The following is a 26455-nucleotide window of genomic DNA, read 5'->3' as shown; positions in this document are numbered from 1 at the left end:
ACTTTGGAATCAATTGTGCTTTCACTTTTCAGTTAAAGAGTTGACTTTTGATCAAATTGCGGTTACTTAGACTTTTGATCAAAAGGCAACTATAGATACCGGGGTCCAAATATTCGGTACTTGAGCAGTTTTTTTGGATTTGAACAATTTTTGTGCATTGTTTCTTGATTTTTTTTTTACTGGAAGGGAAAGAATCAGTTGGAATTTAAAATTCTGTTATATGGAAGTGGGCGTGGTTGCAGTTCAATTTCGCCGATTTTCGCATTTTTACATAGGAATGTGAGCAGAATGTCCATTTGACCAGTCCTTACCCAGTCTTTCATAAAGCTATCTAATGTCATATCGCTTGAAGTTTTTTTTTACATTTTATGTCTCTGCCGTATTAAGTTATTGATTTATCGCCCTTTCAGTACTTCTTAACAGTGCCGTTATATGGGGAGCGGACGCTTCCATACATTTGTACAGTGTTGTTGTTGTTGGTGTTTGTAGCGGTAGAAAGTATTCCTGAATCAATTTCGAGTCATGGTGCCGAGTTGACTGTCACTGACGGGATAAAAATCTAGGTGCGTTCCGGTTACTTAGATCCGATTGAACTGGGAATGGATAGTTTTGTTGTTGTAGCGGCAGAAATCTGTCGAGTTGGCATTCCTTGCCGGATAAAAACCGGATTCGTTCCGGTCACTTAGTCTGCTTGGAGAGGAGTTAATTACGCTCTTTAACTGGGAGCATGCGAGCCTCACATCAAGAGGCATTCTGTAGTGGTCCAAAGTGCAGTATGCTGACAAGTTTGTAGCTTTCTCATCTACGTTTCACTCGTGCGGCGTAGTTTAGGGCCGGCCATCCGGTTGCCTTGAATGTTGCCAACACGTTTCTTTGTCTTTTCCCCCATGAGCTGCTAGCGACTGGAGCATTTTGTTGCGGCTCTATACCTTGGCAATAATCGCGGTCGTGTGAGGTGTGAAGAAGTACAGGCTGTCACAGGAAGTCACACCTAAAATCTCAGGGTTATTGACTTATATTGTTACAGTGCAGGTTTCGCTTAAAGAAGTGGCATACTCCGTTTACGCCCACCTGTAATACTCAATCTCAATCTCAATTTTTACTCAAGTTGCAGCTTACACAGAGCTACGGACAGACAATCATCCGTATTTGAACTCATCTTTACATTTATATATAACCTTATATGTATCTAACTCGATTAGTTTTAGTTGATACAAACAACCGTTAAGTGAACAAGTGAACAATGCCAAGACACGAAATAGCAACTACAATATTGTTGTAATATAACACCCACCACAACAAGAACAACAAAACAACCATAATATTATTGTTATTTGCAACAACAACAACAACAAGAATAACAATACTGCTTAATACTGCAACGATAACATTGTTAAGTACAACAACTGCAATATTACTTTTATACATCATGCAACCACAACAATTACAAAACCAACAGCAACACCAACAATTGTGGTTTTCGTGATAAATTTCAATGCTACTACAATAACAATATACAATTTTTTTGCGGTTTTCATGCACATTAGAAATCGAAAGTAATCGCAGTGAATTTGAGTGCATTCCGCTAATTCGCGGATAAGCTACTTGCAGCAACGCACAAGCGCAAGTTGCTGCCTAACAACCCCACAGCAGCTGCTCTGCTCCAATACACACATATGTATGTATGTAAATTTATATATACCTATGTATGTAAATATTTACCCACGAAAGCACACACAAAGCTTTAATAGAAAAATGACAACAGAAAACGGAGGTTGTTTAAGTAATTCAAGACATTAGATTACAAATTAAACAATGGTATTTGTTTTTACATTGAAATATATGTTTGTTATATTTAATTATTTATGTATATAGTTTATTACATAATTGCTAACATTTATAAGGTATTGTAGTCACATAGATTTCATCTGCTTTCTATATAAATTGCATTAAATTGAATTTTCTTGCCTATAATGGAGAATTTTAAGTGCAGCTAAGATGCAATTGTTAATTAACAGTTAGCTGTAAGAACGTACATAACGGCAGCTTGCAGATAGGCGGGTCCATGTATGCAAAGTCTATTAGAGCAATAGAGATGGCGGCAAATTCGTAGTGTTGCAGCGGCAAAAACATTTTTGTAGTAATTTGAAGAAATGCAGTTCTTGTACGGATAAAAATCGGAATCACCTTTACCGTTTACGTAGATCCGTACTTTCACTTATGACGACTTTCTTTGACAGTCCATTGCGTTAGTGACATTGTATGTCGCCATCTGCGCGCCATCATGCTGCATGTACACCCCGACATTGCTGACATCAAAAAAAAACATTTAGACCTACACTACGCTTAAAATTCTCCAACATATTTACTAATATTGTGGGTAGGTATGCGCTTGTTGTGAACACCAATAAATTTTAAAACACCTAAATGTGTGAAATACGTACATTTTCTAGGTTTTAGGTTTAAATTTTGCTAAATTTTTGAGAAATCTACATAAATATGTATAAAAAGTATTTAAAGTTATAAAAATTTCTAACAATATAATTGTATAAACTAGGAAAACAAAGAATACTTGCAAATAAAGTACAGCGTTATGTCAGCTGCTAGCGTAATTTCGAGAAAATTCAAACTATTACAAATCCTAACACAGGCTGCTTACTAAAATTTTATAATTTTCTGCAAAATTAATCATATTTTTTATAGCTATTACTAAAGTTTAGTAAAAATACAGCAAAGTTGTCAAAATTTAATAAATAATATGTGATTGTAATTAAACCATCCTATTGTGCGATCAAAGGATTTTAACTAAATGATAACAATATTGCGAAAAGCACGTATTTAATGTAAAGCTACGTGACAGCTGTATGTAAACCGAATTAAACACAACTATAATTGCTGAATAAGCATAAATGTATAAAATTGTAAATTTATAATTGTAAAGTGTTTCTATGCATTAAGTACTGCTCTAAGCACACGAAATAACGTGTGAAAACTAATTATACAAGTAAACACAACGGCGGTATTTTCATATAATCAATTACGCCAGTACGAAAAGTTATTGCTATAGCTACTGCTGTAAGCAATGTAGCAAATGTCATACAATATAACCGTTAACCGTTATAAACCTAAATTTTTCTATTTTTTTTTTTCATTTTTGTTTCTGTATTTTACTGCTGACGCCGCTGTACCATCGCTGTATCTGCCGCTCTATTATATATGTTATGTGTTGCCGTTGCGCCTCACTCGTACGCCCCATTCCTCTGCAAATATGCTGTCAACCCACCATTGCGCACTTGCACCGCATTGCTTGCGTTTAACGCTTTATCAGTACGCACACTTGTTGCAGCCGTTTGTTAGAAGAGACGCTTCTCATAGGAGAAGAGACCATGCACATTACCCTCTACTTGTGCGGAATGAGTGCGCTTCATGAAACGTAATTGGCCATTGTAAATCATTGCTCTATTTAAAAGGTAAAAAATATGTAAAATATTTAAATAAAAAAGTAAAAACAAATTTAAACAAAAACAAATATTTAAAAACTTTCAAAAAAAAAATATTAAACAAGTTAGATACACACCTTAGGTCGCTGACTGTGCGTGCGCCAATGTCCTGACAGCTATGCTGCAGGCCACATTCCAAGTAGGGTAAATAACGCAAAACAGAACCTTTGTCGACAATGCTGCCGCTGACACCCTGCGCCACCTTCGTACGATCCATTTCGGTGTGATAATAACGTGACATAGCGGCGCCTTTGGCATCACGTCGTTCCATAGCTTCTAGTGAACCCATACCGCGATACTTTTTCAGGCGCACACCATCCGAAAAGAAATATTCACCTGGTGCCTCTGAAGTACCTGCCAATAACGAGCCCATCATGACAGCGCTAGCGCCCAACGATAATGCTTTGACGATATGCCCTATGGATTGAATGCCACCATCGGCTATGACAGGCACACCAAATTGTTTAGCATAGCTAGATACTTGGTAAACCGCAGTAGCCTGTGGGCAGCCGCAAGCCATAACTTCTTGTGTGATACAAATCGAGCCGGAGCCCATGCCAACGCGCAAGCCATCTACGCCCGCATCGATTAGATTTTTGGCTTGAGCGCGTGTCACAACTGCAGAGGAGTTAGGGGGGAAACATGTACAAATTTGTAAGAGACTGTCACCTTGAGGTGCATAAAAGCGATTTCTGTTACTTCACTTCTGCTTGTTACTTACCATTTCCACCAATCACTTGTAGTCCCGTATAAGTGTTCTTTATGAATTTAATCATTTCAATTTGATAAATTGAGTTGCCTTGCGATGAATCCAAAACAATTACATCAACCCCATTTTCGACGAGCAATTTGAGACGCTCCTTGTCTTCGGGGCGTGTGCCAATAGCAGCGCCCACCAACAATTGTTTGTTGCTATCTTTCGAAGCGTTCGGATAAGAACGTGCCTTCTTCAAATCGGTACGCGCTATTAACGCAACCAATTCACCATTTTCATTAACAATTGGCAATTTGCCTTTTTTGCTTTTCTCTAAAATAGCATTAGCCATGGGCAGTGTAATGCCGTTAGGGGCAGTTATCAATTCGGTGGTCATTATGTTTCCCAATTTAATTTCGGGCTGATTCTCACGGAAATCAATGTCACGTGATGTGACGATACCTAACAGGCGACCACCCAGTTTACCGTCGGCGGTAATGGGATAGCCTGTAAAGCCGTTTTTGCGTCTCGCCTCAAGCACATCACCGACTGTATTCTCGGGCGCCATAACCGACGGATCACGAATAAAGCCGTGCTTGTATTTCTTGACTTTGTGAACTTCATTCGCTTGATATTCTGGCGTGCAGTTGTGATGTATAATGCCAATGCCACCACAGAGCTGAAAGTAAAAATAATTTTAAGTACAAAAATATACGAAAATAGTTGCAAACAAAAATACAATATATTAAAAAAAATTCACAATAATAACAAATAATTTATAGATTAGATTAAATTTAGTTATTAAAATAACCTTTTAACACACCCAGAAACAAAATACATACATATGTATATGTATATGGACATATTTACATAGAACGCAAACAGTATTTTGGCGAATTCAACTCATTCAAGCATACATACATATTTCAAAATGATATTAACATAGCTATAAATAATTTAACAAACATTTATATATTATATTATATACATATATTAGTCTGTGCGTCAACACTATCATCGCAGTAACCACAAGCATTAACACTTACCGCCATGGCAATAGCCATATCTGACTCGGTGACAGTATCCATGGGGGATGACACTAGCGGCGCACGCAATGTAATACTCTTGGTCAATGGTGAGCTCAGATCCACTTCCTCAGCGGCGAAATCAATATAACCAGGCAAGATTAGAAAGTCACTAAACAATATAAACGCATAATTAATTTAACATGCAATGATAAAATTATAACGCATAAGCACACCTACTTGTAGGTCAAACCATCGCTGTTAGCGAAAAGCTCGTGACATGAAAGGCCATCCTGCAATTCATTTGCGCTAACATCTGCCGATACTACCTTTACCGACTCAGTTGGTACACTGGTATATCCATTAGTGGTCACATTGGTTGTTGTTGTTGCCATCGTTAAAATTTATTGTAGAATTGCGTATGTAAATGATCGTTTGGCACTAATTGAAATGTTGAAGTCAATTGCCGTATTATGCACAGGTAATTGAACTTTAAATGCTTATTTATATATTATTCTTGTAAAATAAATGTTCGTGGCAATAAATGTATTTCAAAAATTGCGTGCCTTAAGTATTTTTGCAACAAGTACACAATATAAAATATTGTGACAATTTCGTACTACAATTACACCGGTGGAAAATTTCCAGCTTCGTGGTAACTTTACAATTGATACTCGCTCCAAAATTGAGTTACAGCAACAAATATGTCCAAAAACAGCGCGCTGATAAAATACTATGAAAATTCTGGAAATAAAAGTACAATTTTCGTAAATAACTCCGAAAATATGGTTCAGTTAGCACAATTCATCAAAGGCACATTTTTTTAATATATTCGTTACCGTCCGTTCCAAAATGCGTCTCACTCAACTGCTCCACACTGAATGAGCATTTTCGCAAGCTCCACGTGTTGCTCATTTCGTTGAAGGCTCCCAAATTTGCAGGGATGCATTGACAGGTAGATTTATAAATCATAATTTTGTAAGGATTTAATTTTATTATTATTTTTATAATACTTTTAATTTTTCCGATTCACTAAGAAATAAGCTAAAATTATCTATTCCAATATTTTTAAAATTTTTGACAATATTTAGAAATGGCTTGAATGCTGTATTGCAATTCTTTAAACATATTTATAATTTATTTCACATCGAATAATTTATTCGACAAATTACAGCCGTCACAAAAGAAATATTTTATAAAAATGGTATTGTTGATTAAAAAACATATATTATTTTATCCTTAATATATGTTAAAGAAGTAGTAAAATATAATTAAAGAAAATGCAACCCTACCTCTCTCAACAACAAGCACTGAACACACCCACGGAAAATTATCTGTCAAAAGCCTTTTAAGTCGAAATGACAGTTCACCAAACAGCTGTATAGTAAGAAATAAAGTGTTTTGAAAAATTTATATTGATTCGCATTGCATAAATTATCCTCACTTCGTAATTTAATCTAAACATAATAACATATATAACCCGAAAAAGTAAACACTACAAAAGTATTCATTAATATGAGTTTACCACCAGCATTACTTCAACGCCTGGCACAACGTGGACTTGTCCAAAAGTCGAAATCAAAAGAACCAGGTTAGTACGCATTTAAGTATAAAAATAATTGATTTTTTTAAATTAATTTTATTTATCAAACAGATGCACCATTGGCAGTACCAGTGGAAAATGAAGAAGTTATTGCCGAAGATTATGATGAAATGGATACAGATGAACAGCGTGCAGGTGTGCATGAAGAATATCAATATCCGCCACTATATGACACCGATACAGGCAGCAAACGTGTTGAGGAGAATTTCTGGCTGGAACGCATGAAAGAGCGTATGGGCGAAGCCAATTCTACCACTGGACATCGCGGTTGTCCGAATAAATACAATATATGGCACAAATGTACGCTATTTTGTGTCAATCGTTGGGGTGATGGCAAAACTGAACCTAGCCGTGAATATATGAGGCGCTATAAACGTTTACGCCGCAAATACCCGCTGCCCAAAGGCTGGGCTGAACGTTATGATCCTGGCTGTGCCAGTTATTATTTCTACAGTATTGCCGAAAATTTGGTTTCTTGGTTACCACCTACACATCCAAAATCGCAGGTTACCAAAAGTGCTGCCGTTTTTCGCCGACAATTAGAAGAGGCTGCTGGCGGAGAGGGTGGTGGCGGTAGTGACGGTGAACAGCACGCAGACGATAGTGATGATGCACAAGAAACAGAACTCGCACGACATCAACGTGAAATAGACGAAATCATTAGTTCGTCAATGCGACCCCGCTCTCCAACTTTGCCAAAGCAAGATTTCCCCAGCTTACAGGAGAGTACAGCGGTAACTAGCACAGCACCACAACGCAAACAGAAATCACGTGATTTAGACCGCACGATAGCAAAGCAAAGACGTGACCGTGATAAGGAACGTGAGCATGGCGCTAGTCGCAGACATCGAGGACGAAGTGATGCTGAGCCGGCAGATCCCATGGATCCCAGCTCTTACTCTGATATACCGCGCGGTAAGTGGTCCGATGGCTTGGCTACAGGTGGCGGTGATGAGCAAAAAAAATCGAAGGGCGCAATCAAAGATGTGGGAAAAGAACGTGAAAAAAATGCAGATGTGCGAAGTGGTAGCGATGACTAAACATTTTGTATTAAATATTTACAAATATTAAATAAAATAATACAATAGTGTTTTGAAATTATTTTTTGCCTTTTATTATTAAGCTTTGTAAAATGGTTGTATTTACAGACACATTGTACTTTAAAGGTATTAATACACAACCCTCTGTTATATTACAAATGATAGTAATAGCAGCAGATGTATGAACAACAAAAACAAATAGGAGGCGTCGTCGATTTGTAACTGTTTTAATATTAAATTGCCACTCTGTTTTAGGGTTCTTTCATTATTTACACGGCCAGCCCTGCCCATTCACAGTCCACAGCGCTCAATTACTGCTTTATCTCTGCTCTCTCTCTCTCACGGATTTCCGTACCTGCGTTGGCGTTGGGCTGCATAAATTTCTGTGCTCCTGCTACATTTGATGAATTTGAGGCGTATCTAGGGCGTGGTGGATGTCGACCTTGGGTGTGTTCGTCGGCATTGCCGTTCCGCCATTTCACTTCAACCTTTAACGGCCAGCCGGCCGTTGCACGTTGTCACAACCCCTGCAAGGAAGCAAGCTCAAATGTCTGCTCATATGCATACATTTTACAACAACACTGCAGTACACTATGGTGGACAAAACGTCGTTAAGAAATTAAATATTTATGTCAATCGCCATTAGGATGGGCGGGGAAAAACGTAACCGAAACGTTTCAATTTAAACCACAGCCTGCCATTTGGGCTGAAAATTTTTGCTATTGTTGTCACTTGATTGCTGATAACATTGGTGGTGGGATTGTTTGCGCGCAGCCAGTCAGCTGTTGGAACATGCACATACATGTCAAACTCCTTATTTGTTCACGTACATATGTATGTCTTATTTATATGTAAGTATGTGTATAAGTAGTGTGTGTGTTTGTTATTATTTACTTTTTTCTTTGTTGGAGGATCAAAATCAATTGCTTTGTGTTGGGCACTACAATTTGTTTTTGTTTTACGTTTATTCCTTTGTGTAGGAGGTACAAGCAATTTTGTACGCTATTACACAAATAATGCATAAGATTTTAATTAGTCACACGCTTCACAATTTCTGTCTCGCTCTTTTGTGGCAGGGAAACTGCCTATGAGAAAAATTAGAACTGGGAATTCATTAAGCCCTGCCTACTATGCCGACACGGCCACTCCACAAAGCGTTTGAATTTGTTTTGACAGAGGTAAACGCCTTAGGTGAATGTTTGACCACTAAAGAACTAAGCGTAGATTGTGCCTGGTCGGTGCAAACCCAGCTCAATTCCGGTAATGTAGAACTGGCTGTTTAAGAAATTACGAGTCACCAATGAGCGGTAAATCCAGAAAATGTGGTTTATTGCCAGGGCTGAATCAGAGAATTGAGAATTGAATTGTACTTCAGATGAGTATGTTTGCAATAACTGCAAAGTGGTTGCTATTGTAGCTGTAACAGCTGAAAACGAAAATCGCAATAGGTTGGGTATTGCTGCCTAGGTGCCAATACTTAGTCGGAAACAATTACTGATCGTTACGAAGACCGTCAGGGTAGTGTACGAGCGAGGGGGCACGTCAAGGACAATCCCTTTCGGGCTCAAAATCCTCAGGGGCCCAGTGAACAGTATCACTTTTTTCTGAGGAGCACTTTTGCGACAAACTTCCTCGTTTTTATTATAGTAAGATCGCCTCTGTTCTGGTTACATAGACTGATATGGCAACAGCTGTCTTAGCAGTGTGTATGTAAGTATCGAAGTTCACGAATATTTTAGAAACTGATTTTAAAGGATCTAAGTTAGTTCCAAATGCACATACATACATGTGTATACATACTATTTTTTAGTTTCATTGCACCCCAACAGTAGTCCCAGCCTACAGTTTCCCGGCTCGGTACTAGCTAATGGAAGTAACATGAAACCGCTAATTAGCGCCTTTGGTATCTACAAACGAACATACATATGTACATATTCATATATGTATGTATTTACATATATGAATATGACATAAGGCAGGCACGAAAAGCGTCGTATATTACACACAATATGCCAGCTAGTTGGTCGAGCCCTATAACGGACAGTGGTTGGCTTGCATTCCAGTGAAAGAATGAGATGGCGCGATATGGAGACTACGAACTCGTGCTATCCATTAATAGTTAAGGAACAGCAGCCAGTCAGTCGACAGTTTTGTTGCTTCTTTTAGGCCAAACCTCCCACGCACAGCAACTAACACCTAAAAGGCAGAGGACGGGCGCTGAGTGCCATAGAGCCAGTGCTAGCAAGTGCACAAACATACATACACATACCATCTCTCGAGTCTGGCGCACAAATTAGCACACAATTCCAATTAAGCAATTAAAAGCCGCCTTTTGTGGCGAAATAAAATGAAATAAAAAGAAAAAACCGTTGGGGAGCGGCGGCAGCAGTGACACAGGCAACAACGGTAAACGTTATTGTTGTACTTTGTCAACTTTAGTTATGTGTATGTGTAAGTGTGTGTGGCTATGAAGTTATTGTTGTTATTGCTTTGGTGCAACCGAGTGGGCCGTTAAGGGAGTTACTGAGTAAAATTTTGGTCGGCCATGAGTTCAGTGGCGTTGTACACATCCAAACACACGCATATCTGTACATATTCATACACACATTCATAGTTGTATATGCATGGATGTACATATGTCTATAAGTTTAATTATGTGCGTTCGTGTGGCTGTGCGTGCGGCTACATTTTAATGGCAGACAAAATGCTTGTGCCAGGATTTTAATTAAGATGATGTTAGTGTAATAGGTTAGAAGAAGAGTCGCTGGCAAAAGTGTAGGTCGAAATTTTTGCTAATGAAGAAACAGTTTTAGAATTTTCACTAATTGGCAAAAGTGGTTAAGTTGTGGGTGGACGGCCTACGATGGCATAAGGGGGAATGCTAAACGAGTTGCACGTATAACGGTTGGTGTGTATCTTACATACATATGTATGTATGTATATTATCTGATGGATTGTTGGAGGATGAGAAGTGAGACCTGAGACGCCAAGTTAATTAAAACGGACAGACAGATGGCATAGACCGTTAAACTCACAGACGTTATTAGCATACATATGTACATACAAATACATGCAAACATATATATGCAGATAGACCAAGTAAGTGCCGTTAACCCCCCTAAGTTGAGTTATACCCGACGGCGCTAAAGAAAATCCAAAGTAATCGCAAATACTTATTTGACCTAAGACTAACTAATTTCTACCGTTGTTATTGTAGTAACCATTGAAAGAGAGCGGGTTGAAGATCGGGGCAAGACAACTCCAACCGTGCACGAAGCTCTCTGGATGGCCAGCTGCTTGTAACATTTGTTTGCAGATTTTTTTTCCAAAACTTCGCCCCGGGCCCGGTTTTCTCGCTACGGCCATGGACTACCAGTATGAACAACATCGTAATCCATCCTCTATGAGAGCGTGTTTCAAAGCGCGTTCCTCGACATGAATTAGGAGCTTTCTGACCTATGGTTCAGGCATACTTTCATACATATGTATGTAAGTATTTGCCGAACTCATGCATAGGAACGATAAGTTAGCAGATAGAGTTGGCAGCAAACTTTAGAAAAAGAACTAACACACATTTACGGTTATATTTTTCACGCAAGTGTGGTTTATGTTCCTACTATGCACTGTTAGCAATTTAAATACTTTTACACTATGGTACAAAAGTTATCAGCAATTAGCTAAAAAAAACAGTTTGTCGTATTATTATGAGCCCAATTCAACATTTCTAGTTTAGACACTTTAAGTACTAATAACTGTTTAACCGCAAGAATTACCAATTGACAACATTTTTAGTTGGAAATGTTTAGAACCTCAGCATTAGCAACACATACAGATTGACATTTCAGAAACTGAGGACCTAGTTCGTGTTTTTACAAACTAGGGATCATTTTATATATCATATATTTTATAGGGTCCCTGATGTTTCCAAACATCGTGCCAAACTTAATCTATGCTATAAAGGCCCGATCTAAACAATTTCTTCTAAGATTGCAGCGAGTATCGGTATACTATATAAAAATATCACTCTACTTAAACAAGCTTTCCATACAAGGACTTTATTTTGATTGCTTGGTTTGTATGGCAGCTATATGTCATAGTTTTCCGAAATCAACCATTCCGACAAATGAGCAGCTTCTTAGCGAGAAAAAGACGTGCGCAAAATTTGACATCTCAGAAACTGAGGACCTAACTTGCGTATTTATAGACAAACGGGCGGACATGGCTCATCACGCTGATCTTTTTATATGATACATATTTTATAAAGTCTCTGATGTTTCCAAACTTCGTGGCAAACATAATCTACCCTCTTCGGAGTATACAAAAGCATATACAAAACGAAAACTTTTGTCTAACAGTGTAGACTGTAGTCGATTGCCACAAACAGCTGTTTTTAAAGCAAACGAGCCAGTGTGTATGGCCGACGAAACCAAACTGTACGTTTTGTTGTTGTCGCTCATGACATGATAGTGAGCACACACGAATTCAGGGGCCTAGTCAGTCGATTTTTCAGCAGGAAAACAGTAAGCGCCAGTAGCTGCTTTGTTATTGTAACATTTCAATATACTTCCCCTTTTCACATAACAGCGATTTGTTATTGCATATGCAAAGTGATGCTTGCTGTTTGCAGAATCACAGAGCAACGCCCGCCAAAATATTGTGAGGTTATGTGATGGGAGATAATGAAATGTGCGAAAGAGCAACGCAGCGCAACTAAATACGAACGAATATGTAAACACAAAACCAGTTGTGCGCTGTGAATGTGAAAATGTATAGTTTGCGGAAGCCATTGCCGGCGTCTGGTTGCGAGATTGCGCCGAAATAGCATAACCGCACTATATAGCTGTCGCGCTCGTGCACGCGGGCAACAGACGTAACTGACAAATTGGGTGCGTTTTATTTGCACTGCAGCGCACGAAGTGTTGTATGTTTTCACTCAGCGGCGCTGTGCTGCATTTGTTGTTCGCCTGTTGCTCAAAACCGTTTTTCATACAAGGACATTGCCATTGCGCATTGTCGTGTAAGCGAGGGCTGCCGCAACTGCAAACTCGAGCGGCAAACTGCGGTGCCGTCTGTCAGCTCTAGGCAAGCGTAGCATGTACATACATGGCGCACATTGTACCATGCTTGACAGCCGTTGGAACCAGTGCATACATGCTATACAACAGCTGACTGTCATATTTCATACGTCAACTACAGCGACGGCAACGTCAACAGTTTTTAGCGTTTCGTCGCCAACGCTTCTGGCGTGTTACGCGCTTCTGAACGCCTATTTAGCGGCCAGCCAGTAGTAGGAACAAGAAAACGAAAGTGTTAACGGTATCGTTTGCTCGCCACTGTGTCAGTCGCGTTGCACATTGTTGTTGCCTGTCGCTCTGGGCCAAAAATACACAAGAAGCAAAGCAATGTGCTTGGTTCCTCTACTGTGTGTTTGTGTATGTGTTGTATGGCATGCGCACGTCAGCGATTTTCGATTGGCATCGACTATGCCGGCCCACACATGTGCCAGCGATACAACAAGACAATTCCGGGCTATGGCCATATGTGTGGCCGTTCGTTCGGTTTGCACTTGTTGTTTGTTGGCTCACTGGTTAGCTGGTTAGCTTGACTGATTCGCAATGACGCTGATGATTACTACCATTTGGCGACGCCAACTCGGTGGCATAGCTTTGCGGGCAGTTGAAGATGAGGCGAACAGCAAAAGTCCTGCCGCAGGCAGTGTTGTGAAATTCTTATCGAGCACAACAAGAAACATCTGCGCGCTAACAGCAATGTAAAAAATGTAGTCTAAATTCTTTCAACCTTGAGATTATGAAAAAATGGGCGTCCAGAGGGTGGTGTAAGCTCTTATAAATACGTATAAGTTACATTAGAATTTTTTAAGCATCCTTTAATTTTTAGTCTTCGCGGCTGTAAAAGTCTGCGTTGGTGTTGGTTAGCGCACTCTTCTCACCATGAGCGGCACGTGTTTGTGCAAGGCGCATGGGAGAGAAATGTAAATCGCAACTATCGCGTGGTGTGTGGATGGGTTAGGGGTGGATTCTGTGCCACATACACGTACAGGTGTACATTTGTTGCAACTTGTTAACCATTAAGCCGCTTGCTGGGCGTGTAACGCGCTTCACTTGTTCTCATTATAGCTTGTACATGTACTACATGAGCCAAAAATAATAAGAATTTGTCCATAATTTTAAAATTCTTAATTTATGCTTCAAAATCTATGTATGTATATCGTCTCCCTATATTGTCAAAAGACGACTGGGGGCGCTGTTGTTAACTCGGCTAAGAGTCTGTCTACGCCAGTAAAGAAGAAGAATTGACAAAATTGTGCTCAATAATGTACAAAAGGTCTGAATAAAGTTACTCAATCCATATTTAAGAAATAAATTCGGCATACAATTCTTTTTACCTTGAAACCCTAACCGCTGTGCGCAACAGAAGATTTGTGCTTGTGATCGTTGTTCTGCCCAATACCATAACCAAGCTGCCTACGTGCTTCATATTGGAAGTAAGATTTTGGGTTAAGCTCGCAGTCCTTTTTCCGTCAAACCATTTGTCAGTAAATAAAACCTGCAAAAGATAATATTAACAGCTAATAAGCTTATAAGACATACTTCTTCACAAACTCCAGACGCTTCTTTCGGTTTTTCTGGCTAATAAATGGTTTGTTTCGGGGCATCCACCCATTAAAACCGTGCTACTGAGAACTCTTCTTAGTGTTGCGGAGTTGACATGGATATATGTATAGTTGGTTTCGCACTACTTATATCGGTCAGTTTTGGAGCATTGAGATGAGGAATTTTCTTAGCCTCTCGTGTTTTGAGTTTGTTTGTAATATGTCCGGTGCTTAGTTTGCAAAGTGCTGTCTAAATTGTCATTAGTAAAGCAAGAGGACTTTATTTTCACGTCTGCCAACTTAAACAAAAAGCTTTTTTATTTCACTAATAAGAATGCAACGTTCACACAGGAACATAAAACATATGTTTATGGTTCACCAGCAACACCAAATCAGCTGTTTGTATACATATGTATGTATGTGTATAAGCATTTGCGGGCATTCCAATTGGAATTATTAATGCCCCTCTTGGAATAACTCGCTACACATTCGAATTGTAAAAACAAAATGTACTCAAAATATATTATATTTCTCTCCTTAGCGGCGGTTTACTCGAATGCACGAAAGTATAAAAATGCCAGACGCTGTCTCTGCGCGCCCGTTGCGCTAGTGACTCACATGACGCGATTTCTATTCAACCGCTAACCACCGCAGCAAATGGCACACCACAGCTGACAAAAATGTAAACGTAGCGACATGTGTGTGTGTGTGTGTACGTACCACTTCCAACGAGCAGCTTTCAAAATTAACTTAATTCAAGGATAGTTTCTAAACGGCTGCTGGCCTAATCACGCACATGACGACTTTCAGCTAGCGCTAACCGATACTATACCGATAAAACAATCACAATGACGCGACCAAGTAGCGGCAGAGTGGAAGAAGAAGCAGTGGAAGACCGACCGAATGGTTGTAGTAGCAAATAATTTTTATGAAGAAATGAGATGCATAAATTTTCACGAAATATATTCAAAGTACACAGTAATCACTAAAGGCGGCCCAAAAGTCTTCATATCTGTCCGTTATGCATTCTTAATATTAATATTGTAATCGGTTTTCCGCACTTTCCAGCGCTCATTTAACCTTGAGCCTATTGATATTATAAGTATTTAAAAATCGGAGTGTTGAGTTTGTTGACCGTTGAAGAAGAAGCATTGACGACAACGATACTGGAAAGAAATAACGCAACGCCAACGTGTACGACCACCGTCAACGGCAGCAACGCGTGTTTACTTGGCTGGCAGCCGCCGCAACAAGCCCCAAATCGCTTGCTTAGTTGATATTCGCAAATAAAATAGCGCATTTGTTAGCATTCGAAACTCTATGTTATGCTATAACACAACGCTTCTATGTTGTGCACAACAGCTGACTGGCTGCTTGCAGGCGCTATGGCGCAACGTAACAACGCTGGTGGCGGCCGCTCACGTTGTCGACGCCATCATGTTCGAATGGGCACATTTCCGACTCAACAACTATTGCGCTCGCTCGCACTTATGTGATGACCGTTTAGCGTCGGTTTTTATTTACGCCACGTCGGCTAGCTGTGGCAGTTTGTGCGCCTATTCATTTAGTGACTCACATGACGCGATGTTTTCGCGTTCGCCAGTCACGACGCGCCGCTCTTGTGAGCAGGCAGGCGTTTGGGCACGTCGGTTGACTGGCAGACCAACCACGTGGTCTGCTGAAGTGCTGATATACAGCTAACATGCCGGCGGCGCGCTGTGTGGCGCGACACACACATGCCCATGTGTGTAAGGCAACGTGCACACTCGTCAGTTGTGTTCGCCACGCGCGCTCGTCGTAAGAGGGTGTGTTCGTTGAATGCGACATACAAACGACAGCAACAGAACAACCACTATTGCTATGCTATGCTATTACGGTAGTTAACCAGCAGAAACTGTGTTGGGCCAATCATATGATTTGGCGCGCTTTGCACAACTACCATTTGGCTTGCTAGGCGCGCTGGTCGCCTGTCAGCTTCGGGTGGATTTTACGCGCGAAATTATGAAAAAGTAGCGCCGGTGCACGCCGCTTGTTGAGTGCTTGCCGGCGTCGCATACTGCGGCGATTTCCGTAGTCGGCAACAGCGACAGACCTGCTGTTGTTGTTGGAGATGAAGGAAGGCGGAGTGAACAAATTTGAATCTGCTTGGGACTAATTGTATGAACCCACTTCCTAGAAACTTGATGAAAAGGAAGATTTCGTTACCTTGGTTGGTCGGGAAAGCGTATTATTTTAGTTAGGTCGAAGCGTTTTACCACTAACCATTAGTTTGAAAGCTGGTGCATAGTCGCAACGGTTTAACAGTTTTAGACCTTCTGGTAGACTCTACCAGCTAAATTAGTAGTATCTGGTCCATTACATACACCTTATTCCCTCATGATACAATATTTTGATACCAAGCAACAGTGGTGGTTGGGTTATTTTTCTTAGAAGCTTAAAGCCCCAAGAAGCATGTAGAAGAGAAACGAAATATAAATAGTTATAGTATATAATAAAATGTGTTTTCTGTATTCTCTTTAAAGCTTTGATGGATACAATCTTCGAAAGCGGAGCGAAATCTACGGTAATGGAGACGCTGGGAGCAAAACTAACCACCTCTGATTTATTCTTGTAGCACTTAGTAGATTTTATGAAGCATATAATTTACATTCGCGGTTGAAGCTTTAGCATGGCTTGGTAGGCGCTCAGTGACCGACCTATGTATGTATGTTCGTTGGCTTGGCAGTTTTTATGGATCTCCTACCTATATTATGACGTCACAAACCAATATAATTTGCTTTCAGAGTTTTTACAGAAGATGCGACATGGACAAGATCAGACATCGTGTAAATCATACTCGTCTACGCTGCTTCTAGGTACTATCCTTGGTCATAGAAAACATATGAACCGAACTTTATCAGTAGCTCGTGCTCAGTGCATTGATAAATAAATTGGCCAGCTGAGATGAGCCGAGGAACAAATACGCACACATCCACGAGCAAATAAGCCAAATACGATTGAAACGAATGCGCAACGAACAAACGAACCATTCTAGGAACTTGCCCTAGACGCCAAAGCAGGCTTTCAGAGCGGCAAAGCAAGCGCTTGACCCAAATTCGCCGCCAATTCAAAGCTGTATTGCAAATTTTCCAGTCAAAGCCAAAAGCAAGCAGCAGAAAAACAGGCAAAGTGCAACACAGCACTAACAATGACAAATAATGCAGCTGATTTACCTACGTACAGATGTTCATATGTATATACTTGTATGGATGCTTGTGGCTAAAAACAGGTAATTTGTGGCAAACTGATTTGAAGTCTTGCCCCAGGTGCGAACGAGACAAATACAATGTCAGCTACTTGGTGTGCGCCAACAGAAACGGCAAATCGACTGCTTTTGCAAGACATTGGACTTGAGGTGTACAGTGGTGGATTTTAAGGTTTTTTTATATTATTTTTATTATTATAATTATGGTAATGAACGAAGTTGATTTTTGACAAAAAAAAAAAAAAATTATAAACATTAGAGTGGCTTAAAAATTGTAATTGTTCTTAAATATATTTTAGATGGTCTTGTGAACATTTTAAGCCGACCATGCCCTCATAACTCCGAAACTATTTGCTGGATCAACTACTCAAATTTTCACATATGTATGTACATATATATATTCGGATCGGGAATGACCTATCCGAGCCGTTCGATACCAAACGAGGTTTTAAACAAGGTGACTTCCTATCGTGTGACTTCTTCAATCTACTTCTGGAGAAAATGATTTGAGCTGCAGATCTGAATAGAAAAAAAGTGTACAGCTGCTGGCGTACACCGATGACATCGATATCATTGGCCATGATAATCGCGCCATTAGTTCTGTTTTCTCCAGTTTGAACAAAGAAGCGAAACAAATGGTAGTGGACGAGGGCACGACGAAATATCTCCTGACATGAAACAAACAGTCGTCGCCCTAGTGACTTGGCTTCCACGTCACTGTTGACTTCGAAATCGTAGATAATTTCGTCTATCTTGGAAACAGCATTAACACCAACAACAGCACCAGCCTCGAAATCCAACGCAGAATAACTCTTGCCAACAGACTAAGTAGGCAATTGAGAAGTAAAGTCGAAACTCTCGAAAAACAAAGACCAAACTCTATAAGTCGCTCTATACTATTTATTAATACATAAAACGAAATACATTAAATAACTACTATATTATCTTCAAATATATTATATTTACATAAAATACGCAATTAGTGGAGTGTCTAAGTATGTATTCATAGGAATTTAAATTTTTCTTTCGGCGCGCGCACGTTCATTCAACTCTCTTAATTCCATTGCGCTATAAATAAAGCGCGGCGCATGCGTCTCATCAAGCGCACAGCGACGCTTGAACGGCATGGCGTAACGCAATTTGCGCCAGAACAACGGATCATTCCACTTCAAATAGGTGTTCATTTTCAAATAAGCTTGCAGCTCTGTATCCAGCGCGTCCATATGCGTAACCTCACCATACATAATAATAATTATGCGCGTACGACGCTCGTTCAAAGCGCTTTGATGTGCTGTGCGAAATTCCATGCGCGCCCATGGCGATTCAATAAAATGTTGCGATAATACAATTATGGTGCGACGCGATTGCTCAACCGATTCGATTATTTGCTCCGGTATATAAGCGCCGGCAAGCCAATTACGCTCATGTGTGCACACACGAAACGGTAAGTCGCCCTGTTCCAAGCCCGGCAGTAGTTCATGCACGACGAAATGCTCATCCTTGTGAGAATATGAAATGAACGCGTCAAATGGTTTGTCCTTATCCAATTCATGCTCTGTTACGCACCAAAGGCAATAGTTGTGCGCGTACAGCCAGACTTTGAACTCAAGTTGATATCTGAAATAAAGCGCGCTGACGACAGCCAGCGTTAGAGCGGCCACTAATAAGCTTATGGTCACAAATAGTAGACTCATATCTGTTGGGCAGATATCGTTGAAAGCAAGCTCCAGTAGTTTGGCATAGCGCGCATCCGCGCAAGTGAGCTCATCCAGATCGCGTATGCGCTTATGATGTACCTTCGCCGTAATGAGCAGCTGCTCGGCGTCGCAATCGCAAGACCAATTATTATGCGACAAATAAATCTCATTTAATATTGCGCTTGCATTGAGTAGCGTATAAAAGCTGTTGCTGAGTTGTGTTAGGTTATTGTGACGCACATCGAGGCTTTTCAACTGGGCGGGTAGTTGCGACGCTTCAATGACGCGCAGCCGATTGCCAGCAATATATAAGCGCGTTACAAGCGCATAACCGACAGTTGAATTTATTGGCAGCGTGCTGATAATATTGTCTGTTAAGTGCAGCTCGATGGCTGTAAGCGTTGTATTCAAGACAGTGGACAGTGTGGGCACTGCTTGCAGGCGCGCTTGCGTACAGTTGACAATAAGCGTTGCGTCATAAGTGCGCGCCCAGCAACGACACTTACTGGGACAATATTGCGCGGCGACTGGACACAAAAGCTCTTCAGCCTGCAGTGTGTCAATTGGACGCGCACGTAGCTGTACTGGCGTACCACAGTACAGGTTGGTTGTATTCAGTTGCGTTAGCGCGTTCAGAAAACCCGCTTGTTTCGCCAGCACAAAGTTCAACAAATGGCAGTCGCAGTGTAGCGCATTATGATTTAGCGCTAGCGTGCTGTGACACTTAAGCGCCGCTAACGACTTATTGCTATGAAGCGGCGTAGGTAATAAAATACTTTGCAGCGCGTTGTATGACAGATCTACGCGCGCCCAACTGCAGGCAAGCGCGACCAAACCAGGCGCGCGCAACATATCAATTTGATTGTGTGACATATCAATATGCCCCTTGTTCTTGCCGCTTGGCTGCTCGCAGATATGTGTCAGCCGGTTGTTGTTTAAAAGCAATTCAGCTAAATTTTTTAATGTCGCAAAGATTGTGCATATCGCCGGTGCGGCTATTTCAAGTCGATTGTATTGCAAATGAAGTTTCTGTAGCTCATCATTGTGGGCGAAAGTATCTGGCTGCAAGCTGCTTAGTTGATTATTATTTAAATATAATACTTTTAAATAGTTTAGCGGCGCGAACAACGTGTTGGGTATTTGCTTCAGCTGATTATGCGACAGGCGAAGCTCTTGCAAGCGCTGCGTGTGCGTAAACAACTCCATAGGCAGCGTCTGCAATTCATTATCGCTCAAATCGATGGCGACAAGCTTCAGCTGTTGCGCGAACATTGCGGCATTCAGCGCGCGTAAACGATTTTCGCTCAAATTAATGCGCAGCAATTCGGTGAGCGGTGCAAGTGCGTGCGCTGGCACATAGCTGAGCTTATTGCGCGGCAAATGCAGCGATTGCAATTGTGTTAAGTGGCTAAAATTTGCTGTCGTCAGACTCGGTAGCGCGCCATCGCTTAGCACGGTATTTAACAAACGGCTTTGCGCGCGCAACAGCTTTAGTGGCGCTGCTTGTTTGATGCGCGCTTTCAGCGTAAGCCCAATCAAATTCGTTAGCGGCTGGAAAATAGTCAATGGCAAATCCAGTTGTGTTGTTTGTATTTCGAGAAATCGCAATTGCTTATAATCAGCGAACAGATCTGCTGCTAGTTGTGTGTAGGCAGTGAGCGTCAAACTATCCACCAGCAGCGATTTGGGTATTTGTTGACGCGTTAGCTTTGCGCTTGTCATTATTGTATCAGCGCTTAACTCTAGCAATCTGACATGACGTATATTGAAGCGGCGCAAAATGACATCGGAGTTATTGCAACCGCTGACCAATAATAGCATTAAATCTGGACCGATGGGCAGTGACGGTAGCATCTCGAATACGCGCTCACTTTCGGCGCTCCCGTTCTCGTAGTCGTGACAGTATATGCGCACCTGTTCGCTTCTGTATATATGTATTGTTAGTGTAGTACCGCTTTGGTTGTTGTTGTTGATTTTGTTGCTTTTGTTATCAGTAGTTGCGTTTAGTGCGCATACAATTCGCATTGTTGCATCCAAGTCGTGATTACAAACACACAACGTCTGCGTATGCATGTCAGCGCATTGTTGGTAGGTGATAACGGCGTGTGAAAAACGACAGTGTAGTGCAAATAAAAACAATGTACGAATTTTCGCTGCATATAACTGGACTCGCGTCATCTTTAAAATCTTTCTGTTTATTTTTTTATGCATATATTTTAATTTTTTTTTTAATATAAGAAATTTATTATAAATTTTTTTAATTTAATTCAATTTTTATTTCTCCTGCCGCTCGCCTTACATTCGTGCACAAAAACGTTTAAAATAGTACTAATTTCATTTAAGCTCTAGTGGCGCGCAACCTAGCGGTACTTTTCTGCGCTTTATTGCAACAAACAAGTGTGTTTATTGTTATTGTGTAAGCGCAAATTGTTTATCAATCGCTTTCATAGAATTCGTTTGAAATTTTCTGTTTCATAAAAACCGCTTTTATTCAAGGAACTTGTTGAACTTGTTGTTGTGTGGTGTGAAATAATAGTTTCAAGCCTAAATGCCATAATTCACATTTTATTTAATATTTTAATTGTACAATTGTATATATAAAGGGTGTTTTCTAGAGCAGTACATAATTTTTTATTTCCAAATAATACAAAGAAAAATGAAAAACTCAATATTTTGACTTTAATATTTTAGTTTCCAAATTTTATTCAAAAATTATAGATCAGTTATGTAGGCCACATCACTAAATCGGCAAAATCGGCCTACTGCCATGCCCACAAAATGGCGGAAACCGAAAACCTATAAAGTGTCATTACTAAGCCATAAATAAAGATATTAAAATGAAATTTGGCACAAAGGATCGCATTAAAGAGTGGCATATTTGGACGTACTTTTTTTGGCAAAGTGGGCGTGGCCCCGTCCCCTACTAACTTTTTTGTACATATCTCGAAAACTACTATAGCTATGTCAATCAAACTGTAAACAGTCGTTTCTTTTAGGCATTTCCATATACAGTCCAAAAATGGAAGAAATGGGATAATAACCACGCCCACCTCCCATACAAAGGTTGTGTTGAAAATCACTAAAAGTGAGTTAACCGACTAACAAAAAATGTCAGAAACACTAAATTTTACGGAAGAAATGTCAGAAGGAAGCTGCATCCAATTTTTTTTTAAATTGAAAATGGGTGTGGCGTCGCCCACTTATGGACCAAAACCATAACTCAGGAAGTACTAGACCGATTTCAATGAAATTCGGTATATAATATTTTCTTAACATCCTGATGACATGTACCAAATATGGGTGAAATCGGTTCACAATCACGTCTGAAATCTTGATTATCACTTTATCATGCGAGAGTATAAAATGTTCGGTGACACCCGAACTTAGCCCTTCCTTACTTGTTATTAGTTAATTTTTGTGCTTTTAGATAGTCGGTATCTCTGCTTACAAATATATCATAATTTATGTAAGTATATGTATATGTAGATTATTAATTCTAACATGTAAAAAACACAGTAGGTAGCAACCCTGCTTACAATATATACATACTTCCTTTTAAACTTATATTTTATTATATATTATATATGTATATAGTATACTTACATACATTTATATACATATATACTAGTTAAATGCATAGCAATCCAAAGCCATTAAACACTCGAAAAGAACTGTACGTTTTGTAAGCAACAATCGAGTGTTTGTCAGCAACAATGTCAGCGCCGCAATGCAGAAAGCGAGTCAGCACCATTAACGATTGTGGCCAACAACGCTGTAGCCGCCACAAGCACCACTTGTCCTTGTAGAGTACCCAACAAAGGTATCGCTGTAAAAGTGAAAATGTATACAATTGAAAACTAACTTCCTCCTCTTCTGCTTAATTTTTGTGCTTAACAGTTGTAATGTTTATAAAACCTCTTGCCGATGTCAGTTAGCAACAGTTTTCAACATTCTATTTAGATTATGTTGCTGATTAATTAATCAGAGCCTTTAGCGGGATGCCAACAATGTGGTATCTACTGAGTTCCATTCTGGTTCGCAGAACTATTTTTAGTGCAAATGCAATAAGTGTCCAGATCTAATTCGTAATTTTTCGTAATTTTTGAATTATTAAATATTGACCATAGAAAACATTATTACGTTAGTGAACACTTTTTACATATTGAAAGATATTGTGTTTGTAACTTATATATGTCAGCTTGTTCTACAGTTTATTCTTCGGGGTCCAAATAATCAATTTTATAAATAAATACAATTTTAAATCCTTTCGTTTTTGGCACAGTTAGTCACAAGTGCTCAATTTCTTACATACCAATTCTATTCAGAAAAAAAGGCAGCTCAATATACTCATACTGTTTATGTAAGTACCAGCTTCTTGCAACCAAAGTGTAATAATCCATATTTGAGTCGAACGTACGAACTTGCTTACGAACTTTAATAAGTTGAGGCGGCAAGCTTTAGCTTTTATTGCACACGTCTTTTTTCATATGCAGTAAAATACATTTTTGCACTTTTTACAGCTGCTTGTTAGACGTCACACGCTATCAGAGAGTTAAAGATTGTGTGCCACAGATTTCAAATATTACACTTTTATGCTAATATTTGCATGTGAAGATGTTTGGATAAATGTGGCTGTCAGGCATTTGCGAAGAGAGTAGATTCTTTACGAGTATATTATATAAAACTGTTATAGCTATACTTACGTAATATAATATGTATACGAGTAAAAATCGTTAGAAATCCTTTTGTTCACCTCCAATTTTATGGCATACTAACGGGTGATCCAAGCAGAGGTACTTTTTTCAATAGCTTTTTTTTGACAATCACGCGTGATCGTTCAACTTTATTACGAAAATTCACGTTCTGTAGAGGATGTGTTTCGCGCGCCTCGCTCAACTTAAGGTCAACATAATCGGCCTAGTGAACATACTGTTCGCAACACCATCACCCATATTGAGACCCAGCATTCATTATTGGATAATTTTCGACTGAATAATTACGTCCAGCAAGCAATGAAGAAAATATAGCAGCCGCAGTTCAGAGTGTACACGAAGATCGTGGAGACTAGATGCGTCGTCGTTCGCAGGAACTTGGACTGACATATGGAACGACTAGGCGCATTTTTCTTCGAAATCTTAGATTGAAAGCGTTCAAAATACAGCTTGTGCAACAACTGGAACCTCTCGACCTTCCCAAGTGCCATCGCTATGCTTTATAGGCTCTTAAAAAGTTCCAAGAAGATCCGATGTTTTCGAATCAGGTTTTCTTCAGCGATGAGGCCCATTTCTGGCTCAATGCATAATTGCCACATTTTGACGAATTGCAGTTTGGAAAGATTCAAGAGCTGCCATTTCATCCCGAAAAAACAATAGTTTGGTGTGGTTTTTGGATCGGTGGATTCATCGGTTCATTTTCTTTAAAAATGATGAGGTGATAACTGAATATTTGATGCCTGACATTGAAGCTCGTAATCTCGCCGACATTTAGTTTCAACAAGATTGCGCCACTTCCAACACATCGCATCAATCAATGGATTTATTGAGAAAACACTCCAGTGAGCAGACAATTTCACGTTTTGGGTCTGTCGATTGGACCAAGATCGTGTGATATCACACCGTCAGACTATTTCCTGTGAGAATATATAAAGTTAAAATTTATGCGGACAATCAAGCTTCTATTCAGGCCTTGGAGCAAAACATCACGCGTCATTGGAAAATGGAACATCTGAGACGTAGCCGCGGCCAACATATGAAATAAATAATCTTCAAAAAATATATGTCAAAGAATTTTTTTCGAATGATAATAAACATTCCAACAACAACATCAAATTTGAAGTTTTTTTGGTTGTTCTTTAAAAAAGAGTAGGGAACCTCGTTATACTACAATTCAGATAACGAAAAGTGGTGAAGAAGTTTTTGGTTGAAGACAATGTATTAAGAAATATGTTTTTTGGTAATGAACATAATATATTTTAAATAAACGAATTATCATAATAGAATTTACAATTAGTATAAAAAATTTTACCCCAAATCTACATATGTTTGACGTATATTTCGCAATGTTTTCACTTTTTAGGTGGCAACTCTATCTCAAGAGATGTTCAAAAAACTGGTATATAAATTTTTTATTTACAGCAAAGAGTACTGAAAGGGTTTCCGGAGGAATCTTTTGAACGCCTAGTGTCTGAAAGGTGTTGCACAATATATTTTGCTTTATTTTTAACGATAGTTGGCAACTCGATGACAAAATATGTCTAAATTAAAGACCAATCGGCTGATTTTCGAAAATTTTTCGGTATGATTAACAAATATTTACTTTTGGTCTAATTTTTTTTAAGCCGATGTTTTAAAATTTCTTTTAAATAGTTAATAACTGTAAGTCATGCATAATCAACCGATAAGTTTTCATCACCGTTTTTTGTTTAACTCATATTTCGTTAGATTAATTTTTAGGTAGTTGGTAACTCCAAAAGAAAAATATGTCTAAAAACCTGGCAACTATATGCCAAGTCTAAATTAAATAGGTGTGTGTCTGAAAAACTTTCTTGAACGAAATTCATTTAGACATTTCTGACAGATAAATTTATATTTGCCACTTGTCAACCGTCATTTGTAATTTTCACTTGTCACATGTTATTTCTAAAAAGTTTCTATCACATAATTTATTATTAATTATAGATATGTTGCCTTTGATTCTTCAGTAAGCATTTGGGTGTCTTTTCAGCTGTCAATTGTCCCTTAGAATTTTTTTTGGATATTGTGAGATAATCGTATGACATTCTCTGATTAGATCAGATCAGAGACGCATTTTCTTTTAACGGTATTTGTTGTGATATGAGAACTGTCATTGTTGTGAAGTGACAGCTGTCATAAAATAAAATTAATTCATTTGGTCATATTACTTGCTTGTTTTTGGTAACGTATTTTGTTTCAGCTAAATTTACGCTGACAGCAATGACAGCTGTTACATATATAATGTAATTCTTTGATGTGGAAGTTGTTTGGTAACGTAAAATTATCTTTCGATAGTTAGCAATCTG

The 26455-nt window shown here is 39.3% G+C and overlaps 3 protein-coding genes across 3 annotated transcripts; 1 reads left to right on the top strand and 2 right to left on the bottom strand.

Moving 5' to 3' along the window:
• Positions 1-2369: 2369 nt before the first annotated feature.
• LOC108972495 (inosine-5'-monophosphate dehydrogenase) lies at positions 2370-6144 on the bottom strand. The gene is made up of 6 exons (XM_018939114.1): positions 6059-6144; positions 5460-5963; positions 5241-5391; positions 4222-4873; positions 3578-4118; positions 2370-3459 (listed from the first exon to the last, which is right to left on the bottom strand). Exons 2-6 carry the CDS (start codon positions 5612-5614, stop codon positions 3354-3356), a joined length of 1605 nt encoding a protein of 534 aa, XP_018794659.1. The 5' UTR covers positions 5615-5963; positions 6059-6144; the 3' UTR covers positions 2370-3353.
• A 440-nt stretch (positions 6145-6584) lies between these two features.
• Positions 6585-7923, top strand: LOC108972396. Its single transcript, XM_018938953.1, has 2 exons — positions 6585-6810; positions 6874-7923. Exons 1-2 carry the CDS (start codon positions 6735-6737, stop codon positions 7860-7862), a joined length of 1065 nt encoding a protein of 354 aa, XP_018794498.1. The 5' UTR covers positions 6585-6734; the 3' UTR covers positions 7863-7923.
• A 10809-nt stretch (positions 7924-18732) lies between these two features.
• Positions 18733-21441, bottom strand: LOC108972363 (protein toll-like). Its single transcript, XM_018938915.1, has one exon. It carries the CDS (start codon positions 21439-21441, stop codon positions 18733-18735), a length of 2709 nt encoding a protein of 902 aa, XP_018794460.1.
• Positions 21442-26455: the final 5014 nt, after the last annotated feature.

The sequence above is a fragment of the Bactrocera latifrons genome, unplaced genomic scaffold (genome assembly GCF_001853355.1).
Source record: "Bactrocera latifrons isolate USDA-ARS-PBARC rearing strain unplaced genomic scaffold, ASM185335v1 scaffold_4, whole genome shotgun sequence".
NCBI classification, from domain to species: Eukaryota; Metazoa; Arthropoda; class Insecta; order Diptera; family Tephritidae; genus Bactrocera; species Bactrocera latifrons.
This window is presented reverse-complemented; position numbering and strand designations above follow the sequence as displayed.